At 40.2% G+C, this 16,079-nt stretch overlaps 1 protein-coding gene across 1 annotated transcript in view; it reads right to left on the bottom strand.

The window, feature by feature from the left end:
• Window positions 1-11,598, bottom strand: part of LOC131070828 (uncharacterized) — a 170,452-nt gene extending 158,854 nt beyond the window's left edge. The window contains exons 1-4 of the mRNA XM_059214336.1: window positions 10,934-11,598; window positions 10,555-10,618; window positions 10,060-10,467; window positions 9,640-9,819 (exon numbers count right to left, since the gene is read on the bottom strand). Coding sequence (XP_059070319.1) covers window positions 9,640-9,819; window positions 10,060-10,467; window positions 10,555-10,618; window positions 10,934-11,598 — 1,317 coding nt within the window. The remainder of the gene's footprint in view (window positions 1-9,639; window positions 9,820-10,059; window positions 10,468-10,554; window positions 10,619-10,933) is intronic.
• Window positions 11,599-16,079: the final 4,481 nt, after the last annotated feature.

The following is a 16,079-nucleotide window of genomic DNA, read 5'->3' as shown; positions in this document are numbered from 1 at the left end:
TATACAGTATACTATTTATAATATTGCAAGTTGAGAAGAAATAAAGAACTGCAACAAGATGTGTGCATTGCAAGGAGATTGTTTGTTATAAATCTTCTTAGAACTGAAGCCTATATCTCATGAAAATAATTTGTTGGATCTAAATTAAGTTCTTGTAAATCTGTTTGTTCTGTAATCCATTTTTACATGTGCTTAAATTAAAAACTTCGTAATGCAAAATAGCAAAGACCTCAGGTCAGTAATTTGAGTGGCAGGCTAGCTTTTTAGTCATCTAAATTATATACCATCAAGTAGAAAGAAAAATGAAAGAAAGAAATTACATTCATGTCCATTGGTGAACAAAATATGTCAATGGGACTCAGATAAACAACTAGAGACAATAATAAAATGAAGCCACATGGGACTCAGATAAACAACTAGAGACAATAATAAAATGAAGCCACATGGGACTCAGATAAACAACTAGAGACAATAGTAAGATGAAGCCACAAACAGGCACCAAAGAGGCTACAAAATAGAATATAACTAATGGTGAAAGTTGAAACAAAGTTAAAAGACATTCAAAGGAACAAAAAAGGAGTGGGGATCAATCCAAAGTGGGGAAACCCAAGTCCTGCCAAAAAGGAAAGAACCCATGAGACAACCAAGACGACTAAGATAGTCTATAAGTGGGCCAAATATCCAAGAGAAAAGACTCATCACCAAAGTAAATAGAGCTGAGGACACCATAACTCTGAAATGGACAGACTGGGTCTAATCTTTATTACTAAAAGACGAGTCACATTCACCAATAATTGTGAAGGTGCCAATGGAAGAACTAATGGTGTCTCCAGTAAAAAGCCTCAGGTAAAATATCCATGGGCAACACTTCAGACAGAGTTACAGGGCAGATACATTTCATATCCCCCTTTCAACCAAATATTCAGTACATCATTCGTAAACACTTTAACCAACCGAAGTGGCCAAATGCTACATGATTAGTATAACGACATGAAAATGTTTACAAATGATAATTAACTGCATGGCCAATTGCATTTTGAATTCAAAAAAGATGTGGCCACTATAATATCTTACCCTCACACCACTGCAATACCATATCCTTAATACAAAAATCTACCATGCAAATCATCAAATTCTGGAACACAGATCTCTGCATGAGGATCTATTTGGCATTAACAATGTGTTTAATTCTCCACAATATGTAAACCACAACTGTTCCTACTCACTTCAACACAGATCATATCCATTTGGGTGCTCCATCAGCAAGTTTGTGGTCTAAATGTACATTATGCTCCTGTTAAATTCTATTTTCTCTTAGATCATCTCTAAATGGTGGTTTTAATTCATCCATCAAAACTGGGGACAGTTTCCTCTAAGTAGGGAGGAAATGATGATGAAATATAATATAGTTAGCAAATTTAACTATAATCATAGTTCCAGAACTCGGAGCTCTTCGAGTCCTGTCGAGTCCCGAGCTGAGTGACCCTAGCTGAGCCTTAGGGATTCAGGACTCTCCAGGAACTCTCTCTAGGCGAGACTCACTAGAAACTGGATTTTTGCCACATCCTACGAGTCTTGCCGATTTTTTCCCGAGTCCCGATTCGGATCAGCCTTGCTGAGTCTACATCGAGTCCGCATCTCGTTTCTATGACTATAATTATTTATCAATCATATCTATACACAAGTGAGTAAAGAGTAATAAATCAAAAAGTAGGTGGGAAACTAGAATAGTTGTAAAGCATAGATAGGCGGGAATCAAGAGTACATAAACAACTTGAACAGCAGTAGAAGGTGGATAGAAAGGAAAATAAACTACACGGACAATTGAAGAGCTGCAAAGAGATTCAAATAAATTAAAAGCAGATAGCCAGGAACATTAAATGTAATGAATGTTCTCGGGAAAATTAGTATTTTTTAGTAAATGTTAGGGGTCGGCGGTTGGTCGATGGTTGCTGACGGTTGGCACCGGCAGCCAGTCGATACCCCGTGTATATATATCTGTGTACTCCAATCTCTGGAGAGTATTATGATTATGTTGATGCTGTTATGTTATTCTGAAGATACATTGTAATGTTGGCATTAATGAATATACAGTTTTGAGTTCTCTACATTTCGTGCATGTGTACTATTTTGTTTTGCTTGCATTCTGTAATGTTCTGAAACATACCCTACAAGGCGAAACATTTGGCGTTGTTGCCGATTTGAATGTCGGAGATCCTTGGGGGCGGGCGGTAGGCACTAATGGGCCGACCTTTTGATCAACATTTGATTGTTACTAACAACGATACACACGAAGAGGAAACTCAAGCCGAAGCACAAGAGAATCAGTTGACAAAGGACTTGGTAGACTTGTGGAACGTTTTCGTCACCCAATACGTGCAAAGGGAGGCTCGAGAGAGAGTCGTTCCTGAAGACACTGTACAAAATGAACTCACGGTCAACACACCGGTATTCGATCTTCTAGGGAGTCTCCCAAGGCTATTGGCAAGAAATTTAATTGAGCTCCAAGACCAAAGGGAAGAGACCAAAAGTGAACGTCGTCAGCAGCACATCCTGTAGCAATTCCAAGAAAGGACATGTTGATGTGTTTTTTATGCACAAAACATTTCAGAATAAAATACCAAGGTAATTTACCCTCTCTTGAACAAAATCACCTCAAATGCTAAGAATGAGATCAACTAAAATGATTCCAAGGTTTCTACATGTCAAGTCTTGATGAGTGGGTAACTCAATGGTCGATGTGAATTGTTGTGTTCACTTGGGGACTTACGCAAATGTTTGGATTATCATGAATGATGCGGAATAGGTGTCCCGACAACTTAAGATTTATCAATATGGCTCTGGATTCACTTCTTACTAAAAAAGGGGGAAAAGGAATAGGGTTCAGGAAATCTATTCTAAGCCTAGGAATGTAGGAAATGATGAATGCATCTAGTGGAATCAAACCAGGCAAGGTCTCACAATCAGGTATTGACACAAGCTTAGTGCAATCGTCAAAGGTATACTTAAAGATTTTAAGACTATCACCATCAAACGTTGACACCATCCAAGTTGATGCTTGTCAAGGGACGCGTAATAGTTGAAGGTAAGCTTACTTAAATTCCAGTTGACCACACAAGGCGCACTTAGCAGCAGCAAGAGGCTAGAGGTATGGATTAAGGATTCCACACAAATATACTCAACAAATCTTCCACTCAATCTAACATACATGAAAATAAATTCTAATCTAACTTGGAGGAATTGAGAACCATGAATGCAAAGGCAACATTTGAAGAGCAAAATCACCAACAATTGAACAATGATTAGGATTCAAATAGCTGCAGCATATACCAACAATTCTACAAAAATGCTCTCTTACAAATGAGAGACAAGGAGGCATATATAGAGTTTCTTACAAAATGGATTGCCAAGATTGATCTAAGATCAACGGTCGAGATCATGCCAACAAAACCCTAAAATTGCCCTAATTAGGGTTTACATAAAAAATGGTGCCACCTACATATGGCCCAATAAAAAGATACCTAGTCATCAAATAGGGAATCTTATAGAAGATTCCTCCCTGCATCTCTCTCTCTCCTAGCATACTCCAAGAATCTAGCCAATACTGAATCTAACTCCTCCATGGAAATGCTAGGCAAGGTATCCTGTTGTAAATCAATCACGTCCAGTGAATCCGAGCAAGCATCCAAAGTGTTCTCCCATTCTGGCATGAGCTTCTGCGAACTATGAACATGAATCAACAAACAGACCAAGTCATCTATCTGACTCTTCTTCAAAGAGTCCAACTGGCAAAAATACATAAATTCCATCTTGTCTCTTAATTCGGCTAAGTGTAAACCACTAGCATCACTAACATCAACACCCAATAATTCCTCAATCGAGGCAAGGATCTTCATCTGAATGTCCTGAATCAATCCCTACTGTCCTGAAGGAAGTTAATTTGGGAAATGAGGTATATGATTGGACCAAAAATAATCTTGATGATAATGATGGTGTTATCTCGGCATTGAGAGGACTTGATCGAGAAATATGTCTTGATGATGGTATGGAGATGGTCGCTATTCCTGAATGGCTGATGAGAAGTATGGAGAAAAGTAAACAAATGATAGAGGTACAGCCTATTGACAACATTGATGACTACCTAGCTAGGAGTCCTAGGGAGAAAGAGCCCAAGAGAGCGGAGATTTTGTTGCACGTAGCTAGAGATGAGACAAGAATGCGTATTACACAGATTGTTGTTCCTATTGCAGATGTGACAGCTGGCATTGCTACTCCTCTGAATTTCCAGATCACTTCAGTTGCCCTTTGTCGTACATCCAAAAAGCAAGAATTTCAGGAGGTTGGTGAAAACCTCAAGGCAATTGATGCAAGGTTAGACAAAGAGATTGCGGAGAAAGAAAGGTATAGAGAAAAGAATATCAGACTTAGAGAGTATATTGCAGGGACAAGGCGTGAAGATCCCACCCTTATTTCCCCTATTGCAGTTGACCATGGCAGATTATCATTCTTCGGAAATATACTCTTTCGGCTTCATCCTTTCATAAGTGAAGGGAAAACCCATATCAACTAACGTATTCATCTATATATCCACCCATGCACGAGAGAAATTCAAGACCTCTCTCATCAATATATTCAGGTCAATCTCTTCTGACTCTAACCAATTTGGCAATAGGATTGCCTTCTTCATTTCACTCTCATACTGTGGATGTGTATGATCTCTGTCATCTAACACTTGATCGGGAATGAGGAAAAGTCCACACTTCCTCATGAAATCTAGTGACATTCTTGACCACATTCTTCTCTTCACTACTCGCTCGTCCATCAGGTTAGCCCAATAATCTTCTATGTCAACTTTGTGGATGAACTTCTCTCCCCTGATCCTTCCAACTTTCTTGTCTGGATCGAATCTTTCTCTTTTCTTGTATGTAGCAAATCGATAGAATGCAAGCTCCTCACTTGCAGTGCTGGCGGCTATGGCAGACTGACAAACCTTTGATGTCTTCCCAACTGAAATAGGGAATGCCATGCCTGTCCTGTGCTTCTCTCTCTGAATAACATCAAACTCTAGAAGTTGTCTCACCACTTCCAAAAAGATCTTTCTGTCAGTCGAATACCTAGGAAGTCTATAGGGTTCAGATTGAAAACCATGAATCCTAAGGTACGTGAAAGTGGGAACCTGAATATACCACGATCCATATTTTTCTATTAACTTTGTTGCCTTCTTGGACAATCTTCTGTGGATTCCGCCTTGCAGCATCCGTGTGATGTACATAGTGAATGCATCATTCACTCTCTTATAGTCTTCAATTCTATACATGCTCAGCTAGGGGTAGCATTCATGACTCCTGAATTGTCCTTGCCCATTCCCGACTTCACCTTTGCATATCAATCCTCTGTATGAAACAAACCGTGCAAGCATGTACACCAGGTAAGAAGTCATGGCAAATGACTTAGACCGCTCTACATTTCTCAGCTGAAAATCCAGATTGTCACTTATAATCTTAGACCAATTTACTAACGTTCCTCTAAGACAATCCTAGATGAAATAGAACATCCATCCATCAAATATAGCTCCCTGCGGCATCCCCATCACTCTGTTGAGTAGAAATATCAAATCACTATACTCCTCCTTGAAGTCTACACACATGAGTGTCTTGGGAGCCTTGGAATGATGAGACCTAGGCTCGATCATCCACTCTTTGTTTATTAAATTCTTGCATACACCCATCTTCTTCTTGTATCTTTCTTCGTATTCATCCTTGATCACATCCTTCATGTCTGTTCTGTGTGGAATTCCGAACACTTCTGTAATAACATCCTCAGCAAGGTAGGCAATGACAACGCCCTTAGGAGTCTTGATCATTCTCATGAGCGGATCGTAACATCATGCACACTCCAAGACAAGCTCACTACACTGTATGGAATGTAGGAATCCAGCGGCATGGAAAATACCACTCTTCATAATGTTTGCATAAGCTGGGGAAGGAACTTGATCTCTTACTCCGAACATCTGACGCTGCATCTGGTCGAAGTCTAGGAAATGCATGTTTATATCAGTGATCTTCCATCTAGATGAAATCTTGAACTCTGGATAAAATCCACTCTCCAGCATCTTCCATAGTTCTTTCCTTTCCTTATATCCAGACTTTGACATCGCACCTGTACGAAGCTCGAAGTTAGACTTAGGAAAATAAATAATGCTCTTAATAAAATTACTGACTTTCTCAAGATTTTAGCTGATTAGAGCATGGAGTCAGGAAAATAATCCATACACTTGGTAAATTTTGACAATCAAGTTCAAAACATGACAACTTAAGGCATGGAAACTTTTCATAAAATTCATAGATACCTCCTTATACTTAGACAATATGCAAGCTAAAATGCAAAGGAGTATACCAGATTAATGATGACTAAGGAAAGGTGAGAAAGGTTGTGTTTTCACACAAAGGTATGTCTGAAGACACCTTCCGTAGTCAACAATGGAGGTCAACAGTTTTGAAGACAACCTGAAAATCAGACTTTTAAAACATGTTGTAATCTTCAAAAATGTGCATAAACTTGATAAAAAACACTTTTAATGATAAAAACAATCATATTCAAGAATGTAAGTGTGGCTGGTAAAAAATAAATTTTTGAGGACAAGTCTAAAAATTGATTACTTCAGACTTACGAGCACCTTGCAAAGTAGTTAAAAATCCCTGAAAATGGTAGCAAATGGCTAAGGAATCAGCTCCAAGCAAAGTCGCCAAAGTGGTTAGGTAGCTGGAAATGAAATTTTTTTAAGACAACCGCCTAACGATGGAGTTTTCAAACCTGCAACAACGATAAGATGGTCTAAAAATGCACAGAAAACTCCACAAAAGACCTCTGAATGCAAATCGCCTAAAGTTGGAATTGGCTAGGCAATAAAAACTTAAGTCTGAAAATTAATTGACAGCCATTAATGGAAGTCAAATATAAAGCAAACCTTAGATCTGAAGTGAATCAGCAAGCTGGAAATGATGGCAGCCACCAAGAATGCATGAAAATCATCAAAATGTGGCACCAAACACTTCTCCAAACAAAATCGAAATTTTCCCAACTATGGCGCCATACTAAATTTCTGAAAATATCATCAATGGCAGCCTGAATCTGCAACAATTTAGGTTTGGGACAGCAAGAAAAAAAATGGAAGAAAATATCGCCCAAGTCTCCAAACACAAAATCGCCACCCTTCACCAAAAATCACCAAATTTGCAAAAAATCGCCAAACTTGGAAAATCGAAAATCTGGAAATGGTCTTCAATGGCAGCAAGGGGAATGGATCAGCAAGCTAGAAAAAATGGAGGAAAGAATCCTCAACCCAACACTTCACTTCAATCACTTACTAAAATTCGTCCAACTTGGATGACTTGACCATATTCTCCAAGAAAAGAGAAGACCATGTGAATGATCTGCGGAAAGTTTTTCAAGACTATCCCCAGTTCGGGATATCTCTAAATCCCAAAAAGGGTATGTTTGGCGTGACTAAAGGTAAGTTTCTTGGTCATGTTATTTCAAAAAAAGGAGATCTCAATTGATCCTGACAGAGTCGAAGCCATGCTGCAAATTAATCTCCCTGCAAGCAAAAAAGAACTAAAGTCATACTTCGGGAAGATAAATTTTGTCAGAAAATTTATAACCGGATTTGCAGAAATAGTTCGCCCACTCAACGACATGCTCAAGAAAGATGCCAAGATAGAATGGACCCCAGTAACCAAAAGGGCATTTGAGGAGATCAAACAAGCTATTGTCTAGGCGCCGGTTTTGGTAAACCCCGACTACCTGAGGCCATTCTACATATATTCTTTCGCTTCCGAACACACTGTTGACGTGTCTAAAGTCGCATCGCTGCAAACTCCATCCGGCCAACGCATAATAGAATGTACTCGCTGAGTATCCTATCCTCTCTTGAGATAAGGAAATCCCTAATGTTGTTTCTTTGATCAAAGGGGACAACCTCAAGGTTTTGATTGTCAGGTCTTGACTGCGGGATTACTCAGTGGTTTGATGTGTTTTGCTAGAAACACAAAGGGGACTTACGGTGAGATGAACAATTGTCGGATGAGTTCCCTAAAATTCTAACAGTCTCATTATCGGTTGATTTCAGTTGGATTGATACTAATTCAGCATGGACTGTGGGGTTTCTTGGTAAAAAAAAGAAAAAAAAAGAGGGATAGGGAAAAGAGATATAGAAAATCTAACTATTTAACTAAGATAGCATGTTCAAGAAAAAAAGACAGACACCTACAAATAACCAGATTAAACACTATCAGCGATTTAAGCACAACATTTGTAAGAATCTAGTGCGATCTTCAAGGAAAAATAAGTTTTCATTCTATTAAACATAACTTCAGAACTTTACATTCATTCACTAATTGTTTAATAACCAAACTAAGCATATGAGAAGGTTCAAATTAACCATGCAAAGGGAATGACAGTCAGTCAGTCTTTAATGGTATGAACAGTGAGGATTCTATCAAATGTTTATCTAAAAATGCTATTGAAAAATGAAAGACATAACAGAATAATTTAAATGGTGAAGGAGACCATGCACTCACAAAAGAAATGAAAACAGCCTTAACTTTGCATTAATCCTGCGTAAATTTCATCAGAGCTTCAGCAACAATCCTTGAACTTCTTACAAAAATGAGGGAAAACCAGTCCCTTTAAATAGATTTCCAAAAATAGATGAATAGCCGAGATTTAAACTAAACAAGTGGCCCAGATTCATCTTTACAAAAGGTACCCATACCCATAAATGGAAGGTAAATATCAACAACCACCCAAAGGGGAGCAATAACTACCTAAAAAAGGTAATTAAAAACTATCCATAACAATTCAAAAAGTGCACATGCACGGAGTTTAAAGTTTATAGTTGACTTGGCAATCAAATATGAACTTTGGCCAAAAAGTCCTTTTTCAATTTTAAAAGAAAAATAAAGCATTTCAAGAAAGCATTTTTTCCTTTACTAAAAATTCATCTTCGCCATGCAAATACTCTTTCCAAAGGTCCCGACCTGCTGCATGTTCTTCACGGACATACTCTTGGATGCACAACTGGAACAACACCATGAACTAAGGCATAGGGCGATGACGTATTTTATACTGCATGCCTTCCAGATGACAATCTACGTGTTTTAAACCATCCTGCTAGCTGGACCGATTAACCTCAAAGCGCAAAATGTTTGAATGTAATTTACTGACAAAATTCAGGTCCTCAGTGGAGTAGGCAATCTTATCTGTTCTCAATCTTTCCTCCCAATCCGGTTGCACTACGTCATCGGGCAGATTATTCTTCCAGTAGAAAACCATTGATTAAAGGATTATCTTACCAAGTTCCACCATGTTCTTCAAAATTTGGTCGCATTCCACCTGTTCTTTGTTAATGGTTTCTCTTGTCTCCCTCTTCATAGTGATGGTCCAGTACCATTCTTTAAAAATGATCATGCCGTGGGGATCCAGGATGGCGGGCAATGTAGGAATCTAGGATTGGGTCTAGAAAAGGGCCCTTACGAGAGGAAAAGTTGTAGCGACTACCTCGTGAACTTTGAGGCACTCTCGCTTTACCTCGAGCAACTTGACTAAAATGGTCTCGCGATAGTGGGCCATTTCCTTTACCTCTCCAATGATTTGTTCTCCCCTTTCTTTAATGCTTCGCATCCATTCCTTGACGGCCTTGGCAGTATCTCGTACTCCCTCAAATTTTGTGGTGGTTCTTTGCGCCAATGTTGTCGGGGGAATGTGGGATTCAGGGGCATCATGCAATGGTCTTAGGAGTTGATCAATATACCCCTCGGCCTGCTCAGCACAAACTCAATACATGTCCTTTTCAACCGTTATCTCTTCGAGTTGTCTTAGCATGTTTTGTACGAAATCCTTGAATTCTTCCCTTTCCTGTTCCTTGGTGGCTCGTCCGATTGGGACGGTTGTGATGCTATAATCAGCCAGTGTAACTTGATCTGCTAGCTAATCGGCAAGCGGGGTGGCGATATGAAGGGTACGGTTCCTTTGCTCATCTTTGGTTATCAGGGAATATGCCTTAGGTTTTTTCTTCCCCTTGGACTTGGCTTTGCCTATGCGCGAGAAGATGTCTTCCAAGTTGATGGGTAGCTTGGTGGCTGCCTTGCGCTGAGCTTGAGCAACTAACCAATCTTGAGGTATGGTCTGGGCTAATGCTATAGTTATATTTGCACTCTTCTCTTTAATGTTTTCAGCCGACTCATTGCATATTTGTAGCTGCTCTATTACAGGAGGAGTGGAGGAAGTGTCAAGTCCTTTGCTCGTAGCCGAGTTCTCTCCTACTTCACTGAACAACTGTCTGGTATCTTCATGTGATAGTTGTTCTTTAGTCCTTTGAAGCTCGCGAGTCTCATCTGTCCTTTGCTCTCCTTCAACAGTGGAGTCATCCTTGGCAGTACTATGCAGCTGCAATTCATGGCGGCTCCCCTGGGTGCGTTCATGCACCTCAAGCTCTTAAATGGATGGAATCTCTCCTTCCTCCACTTGATTATCAGGTTCGGCAAACTCAATGACCTTCACCTCTGTATTTAGCATGTCTTGGGTAGAAGGATCATCAGCCTTGAAAGCATCAATATCGCTTTGAGAAGGCGGAACAGGTATATAATCTAGTTCTATTACATCATCAGATGAACTGGGGTCTTTTGATGATGAAGTGACCTCCGGCCTCCTAATAGGGATCTTCTCCCTTCTTGTTCTTTTAAATGTCCGAGTCCCTCTGCTGGCTTTAGCCTTCTTCCTTTTCTCGGGCTTTTCAACCTCTTCCTTAGGTGCACTGGAGGTTCCCACATCTTCAGAGAACTGAGAATCAAGGCTACCCATCATGTGGTAGGTGAACTGGACTCCCTCATGAATTAGTCGTTCAATTTGTTGGTGCAACCACTAATCAGTGTACCTTCCTGGGGCTGCCATAACCGCCTCAAAATCAGTAATTGGATCTTGTGACCAATCGATGCCTTGCAAGAGATGTCTTACCGCCTCAAATTCCCGGACTTGTAGGCAATTTCTAGAATCCATTAGCTGATCCAAAACCCGACGGTATTCATAGAATCGCATTTGTTGCACACTTAGCCTTGAATACTCGCGTCGTCCAACTTCATAGTCATCAAAGCAGTTTTTCCAATAATCTTCAACTGACTCCTTCGCTCCGTAGCGCCTGTCATAGGCTCTTTTTGCCAGATTGTCGTGATCAAAACATTTCTTTGGGAAATGTTCTTGTAGGCCGTAGGAGGCTAGTTCTGCAAGGGATTCTTCGGCATGAGCTGGACTTTTCAGATGGACATCAAGGTTACCTATGATAATAGGGAAGGCGAATCTGGACTGCTTCTTGTCTTTGAGTAAACTATTCACCGAACGTGACTGCCTTGCGACTTCCAGAATAACTATTTTTTGGGTCGAGTATCGCAGAAGTCGGACAGGAGCGCCTTTAGAGCCAGCTATTCGAATGTAGGAGAATCTTGGGAACTGGATGAACCAGAAGCCATACCTTTGTACCAGAATAGTAGCTTGCTCTAAGAGCCTTATGTGTAGCCCTCCTTGCATCAATCTGACCAAGCGCATTGTGAAAGCGTCATTGACACGCTCATACTGACCAACTGCATAGGCAAGGCTGTTCTTTTCCCTCTGAGCTATGTCCGGATAGTGTAATTGTGGATAACAATCATATACCTTCACATGATTGGGCCCATTTCCAATTTCACCCTTCATGATTAAACCTGGCAGTGGCTGGTTTCTGGCGAACATGTAGACTAGATAAGATGTCATAGTAAAGTACTTTTTTGCATCAAGTTCGATCAACTGGGTATGGATGTTGTCACTTATGATCTGGGCCCAGTCGAACTTGGATTTCCCAGCGAAGACTTGTTCTATAAAGTAGAACACCCACTCTTCAAAGTAGTTAGATTGGGGGAGTCCTATAACCCTGCTGAGCAATGTGACCATGTCTCCATGCTCATTGTGAAAGTCGCTTCTAGGGTCTTTTTCCCAATCCTGATGCTTGGAGGTCTTCTCTCCTTGTACCACTCCTCATTTATCAGTGTTCTACATTTGGCAGGGTTCATATCATATGCCACCTGCGCTTCATCTATAGTTGTTGCTATGGGGTTGTTTGGGAAGGGAATATCAAATGCGTCGCCAATGGCTTCAGGAGTGAAGTCGGCGAGGACCATATTCTCAAGGAGCACCAATCTGGTGTTTGGTTGGTAATGTCGGGCAGCCTCTACTACCAGCTTATAGTTTTGCACTGACGGGGGAAATCCTGCTGCCTAGGCGATGCCACTCTCCATCATCCACCTAGGCCTGCCATAGGCATTAGGGGAGAAAACTCTATCTCTAAAATCTTGAATATCAATGTGGCCCAGGTCAATATCACCTACATTTTCCCACACACTCTGAACTTTTGATTCCCTCAGTCCTCGTCTCTAATTATGATATTTCATCTTTTCGACTCTGCAAGGGATGTCTGACTTGGATGCTCGGGACGTTTCGGCTGCACCAGGTGTTTTTGAGGATTCTAGCGCAGATTTAGGCATCTATCCTGCACAACCAGACACGGATTACGAGATGATATGAAGGAAACAAAGCGGGTTAGATAAAGGGATACGTTAGCATACAATGATTAAATTTGAAAACCAAATTTGAGGAAAGCATGATACTTCAGCTAAAGAGCTTGATTTGACCAATCTTCAAAATGGACGAGGTTTAAATATTCCCTAAGTCTAAAAAAAATGCGTCTTTTGGTTAACTCCTGGGAACAAACTCTGATTCCAATTGTTTTGCCTGATGCCTTTTAAACGAAAAAAGATGCGGTTTAAGGATTTAATCATTTTAATCGATTTTACACAAACACATCTATCCAATTTTGCATATATTTTAAACGATTTTAAGTGAGACAAAGCAAACTTACCTGGCGAAATGAATGGCGTGAATCCGCACACCCTAGCTTGCAGAAATGATTTCCCTTGGATTTTGAAAAATGCATATCTTATGCCCTACGCTTTGAAACGATAAATTCACAACTTGTAAATTTGGAATGGGAGAGTTCTGCAATTTCAAATTTTAATGGTTAACTCCCTATTCCAAATTTCGCACCTAAGTTTGCAGAGAAAAAAATGCAGTTTAGAAACTTAGACTTAGCGATTTTTACCTTGATTGGGATTTTGACTCCTGCGTGATTTTTGTCTCACGTGACTTTCGGCAAATGGGGATTCCTTTTATCCTTTCAAACCTTGAAACTTTTGCGATTTTCAAATGGCATCTTGGGTGTTTTGAAAACCTTCTAAACTTTGAAACTTCTGCGATTTTCAAATGGCATCTATTTCGGCGAATCAGGGGGTTTCATGCAAACATTAAAATCGCGATCTTGCCTTTGGCGTTGTGAATGGGTTTGCGGCATTTTCTCTTCACGGGGATTTACTCTATGGCAAACTTCAGCAATGGAGAGGGGAGTTTGTGAAAACTATTCACTGCGCGATTTACCTCATAGCGTGACCTTCGGCAATGGAGAGGGTTTGAAAACCATTCACTGCGCCACTTTCAGATGGAATGTAAATTTCGGAGTTTGGAAAGTCTTTTCGAACTTTGGCGTTGTGAATGCCACTTGCGAACATTGTTAAAAACCGTGATTTTACCCTAAAATGTGATTTTCGGCACTTGTGGATTTTTTCAAACTTTTCAAAAATCGCGATCTACCTCATAATGCAAACTTCGGGTTTATAGAACGTTTTTGCAAGGTTTCACTTTCTATAACTTTTCCCTTATAATGCGATTTTCGGGGTTTTGCGAGGTTTTTCAAACTTTCAAAAATCGCGATTTGGGGAGCCTTTTAAAACTTCGGCATTTGGAGGTTATTTGCAACTTTCAACTTTCTAAAAAAATGCGATTTTAGCTTTATGATGCGAACTTCAGCATTTTATGTGCTTTTGAAAACTTTCAACTTTATTTCACTTATCCTTTGGAATGCGATTTTCGGCATTTTCAGGCACTTTGCAAACTTTTTTTAAAAAATCGCGATTTTTGAAAATTTTGGGGTTTTGAGTTACTTTTCAAACTTTTTACTTCTTTCACTTTTCCCTCTGTGCGATTTTCGATGATTTGATTGCTTTTGAAAGCTTTAAACTTTTTGCACTTGCCCTCTAGATTGCGATTTTCGGGGAATGGAGAGAGTTTGCCAAGTTTTACTTCTTGCATTTTATTCAATACTGGCGAATTTCGGGGATTTCACCCATTTTGCAAATTTTTAGAAACTCATGTAATTTTCCCCCTTGTGCGAATTTCGGGATTTTGAGAGGTTTTGTCAACTTTTGACACTTTGCATTTTTTATCTGATCTATATCCTTTGGCGAAAATCGGCAATCTGGGTCCTTATGCGACCTTCAGACACTTTATCTTTTACTTGGGGAATTTTGCAAGCTTCTACCATTCCTTGCCTATCTCGGGTGATTTTATTAAACGATCTCTTGGAATTTTAATGCCCGAAGGTTCAACTCACCTTGCGAATTCACAGGCTTCCGCTCATGACATCATCATCTCATGGACTGATTATAGGCACGCTCAAAAGGACGCGAGACACCCTACACAGAATTCAACAGGGCGAAGGCAAAAAGACCAAAAAAGAAAAAGGGGGACCCTATCAGCGACAGGGAGCGTGTGCAAGGCACAACACACACCTGTGCAGCAATTTTAACTCAGCGAAAGGAAGAAGGAGAACACCCAATAGCATTCATGAGCACTCTGCTGAAAGATGCCGAGTTGAGGTACCCAAATATTGAGAAGCAAGCTTACGCATTAGTTAAAGCCATTAAGAAGTTCCGACATTATATATTAAGGAGTAAGATATACGCCATAGTGTCGGATGTTGTTGTAAAGACATTGCGGATACAGAATGAGCTGGGCAAAAGGAGGGGTAAGTGGGTGACCGTTATCCAAGAATATGACATTGAGATTCAGCCCATGAAACTAGTGAGAGGTTAGGCTCTAACGCAGACTCTCGCGTCGGAATGCTCAAGAATTGTACATCAGCAATACCTGATCGAACAAGTCTCGCTAGACGAATGGTATGATGACATAACCTTTTATCTCCTCAATCAAAAATGTCCATCACACCTCAATCCAGTGCAGAAAAGGGCTTTGAAGATGAAGAGCAGTCGTTTCATGCTGCAAGGCGTTGTGTTGTATCGGAGAAACCACGAGGGGATTTACTTGAGATGCGTAAATAGAGATGAGGCACGTCAAATCATAGAGCAGTTCCATGCTAAGTATGGAACAGGTGGCAACAACCCACCAAATCCTCAGGGCAGGCTATTATTGGCCCACCCTATTCAAAGACACCCATGAACACGTAAGGACCTACCATATTTGCCAGGTAGCTGGAACCAAGGAGCAAACCCCAACCATGCCGCTTTGACCAGTCTGAAAGATCCCTGATAGATCTTTGCTGTTAACCTGCTGTAATTTCTTTATTTTTAATTTTGTTTTCCTGTTTATTTAAGTTTTTCTTACAGAACTAGACAGAAGTGCAGAAAGGGTTGTTTGTTTTTGTGTTTTTGATTGTTTTATAGCATAGGAAGGAATAGATAACAACAAATATGAAGCAATACTGAAATAAATGAGGTATACAGCAAAAGTCAGAATTATTGCAAATCGTACCAGCCAGATTTGTCTAAATTACAAAGCCAAACAATGAATCCAATGTATTTCCCAAGCTCTCATACAAATTCGAAGTCAAACTGGAAGATGAAGAATGTTCTCCAACCCCACATACACTGGAAGTGAATACAAGCAATACCCTATACACCACGTGGTGTATTTGCTGCAAATGGCATTCCTCCAGCTGCAATGAACCACGTCTCCACTGGAAAGATGGTAGGCTACGCTGAAACCCTACTGAGAATTGATGCCTCTGTCCTTAATCACCACGCACAATGCCTTATAAGTCCGGTGCCAAAGATTGCTGAGGGCTACGTCCCAGCCAATCCTAATCCTGGGGTTTGCGTCCCAATCTAGAAATCGCTCTCCAGAGCAAATTCATACAAGTTGTCAAA

Source organism: Cryptomeria japonica, chromosome 11 (assembly GCF_030272615.1).
Source record: "Cryptomeria japonica chromosome 11, Sugi_1.0, whole genome shotgun sequence".
In the NCBI taxonomy this organism is placed as follows: domain Eukaryota; kingdom Viridiplantae; phylum Streptophyta; class Pinopsida; order Cupressales; family Cupressaceae; genus Cryptomeria; species Cryptomeria japonica.
This window is presented reverse-complemented; position numbering and strand designations above follow the sequence as displayed.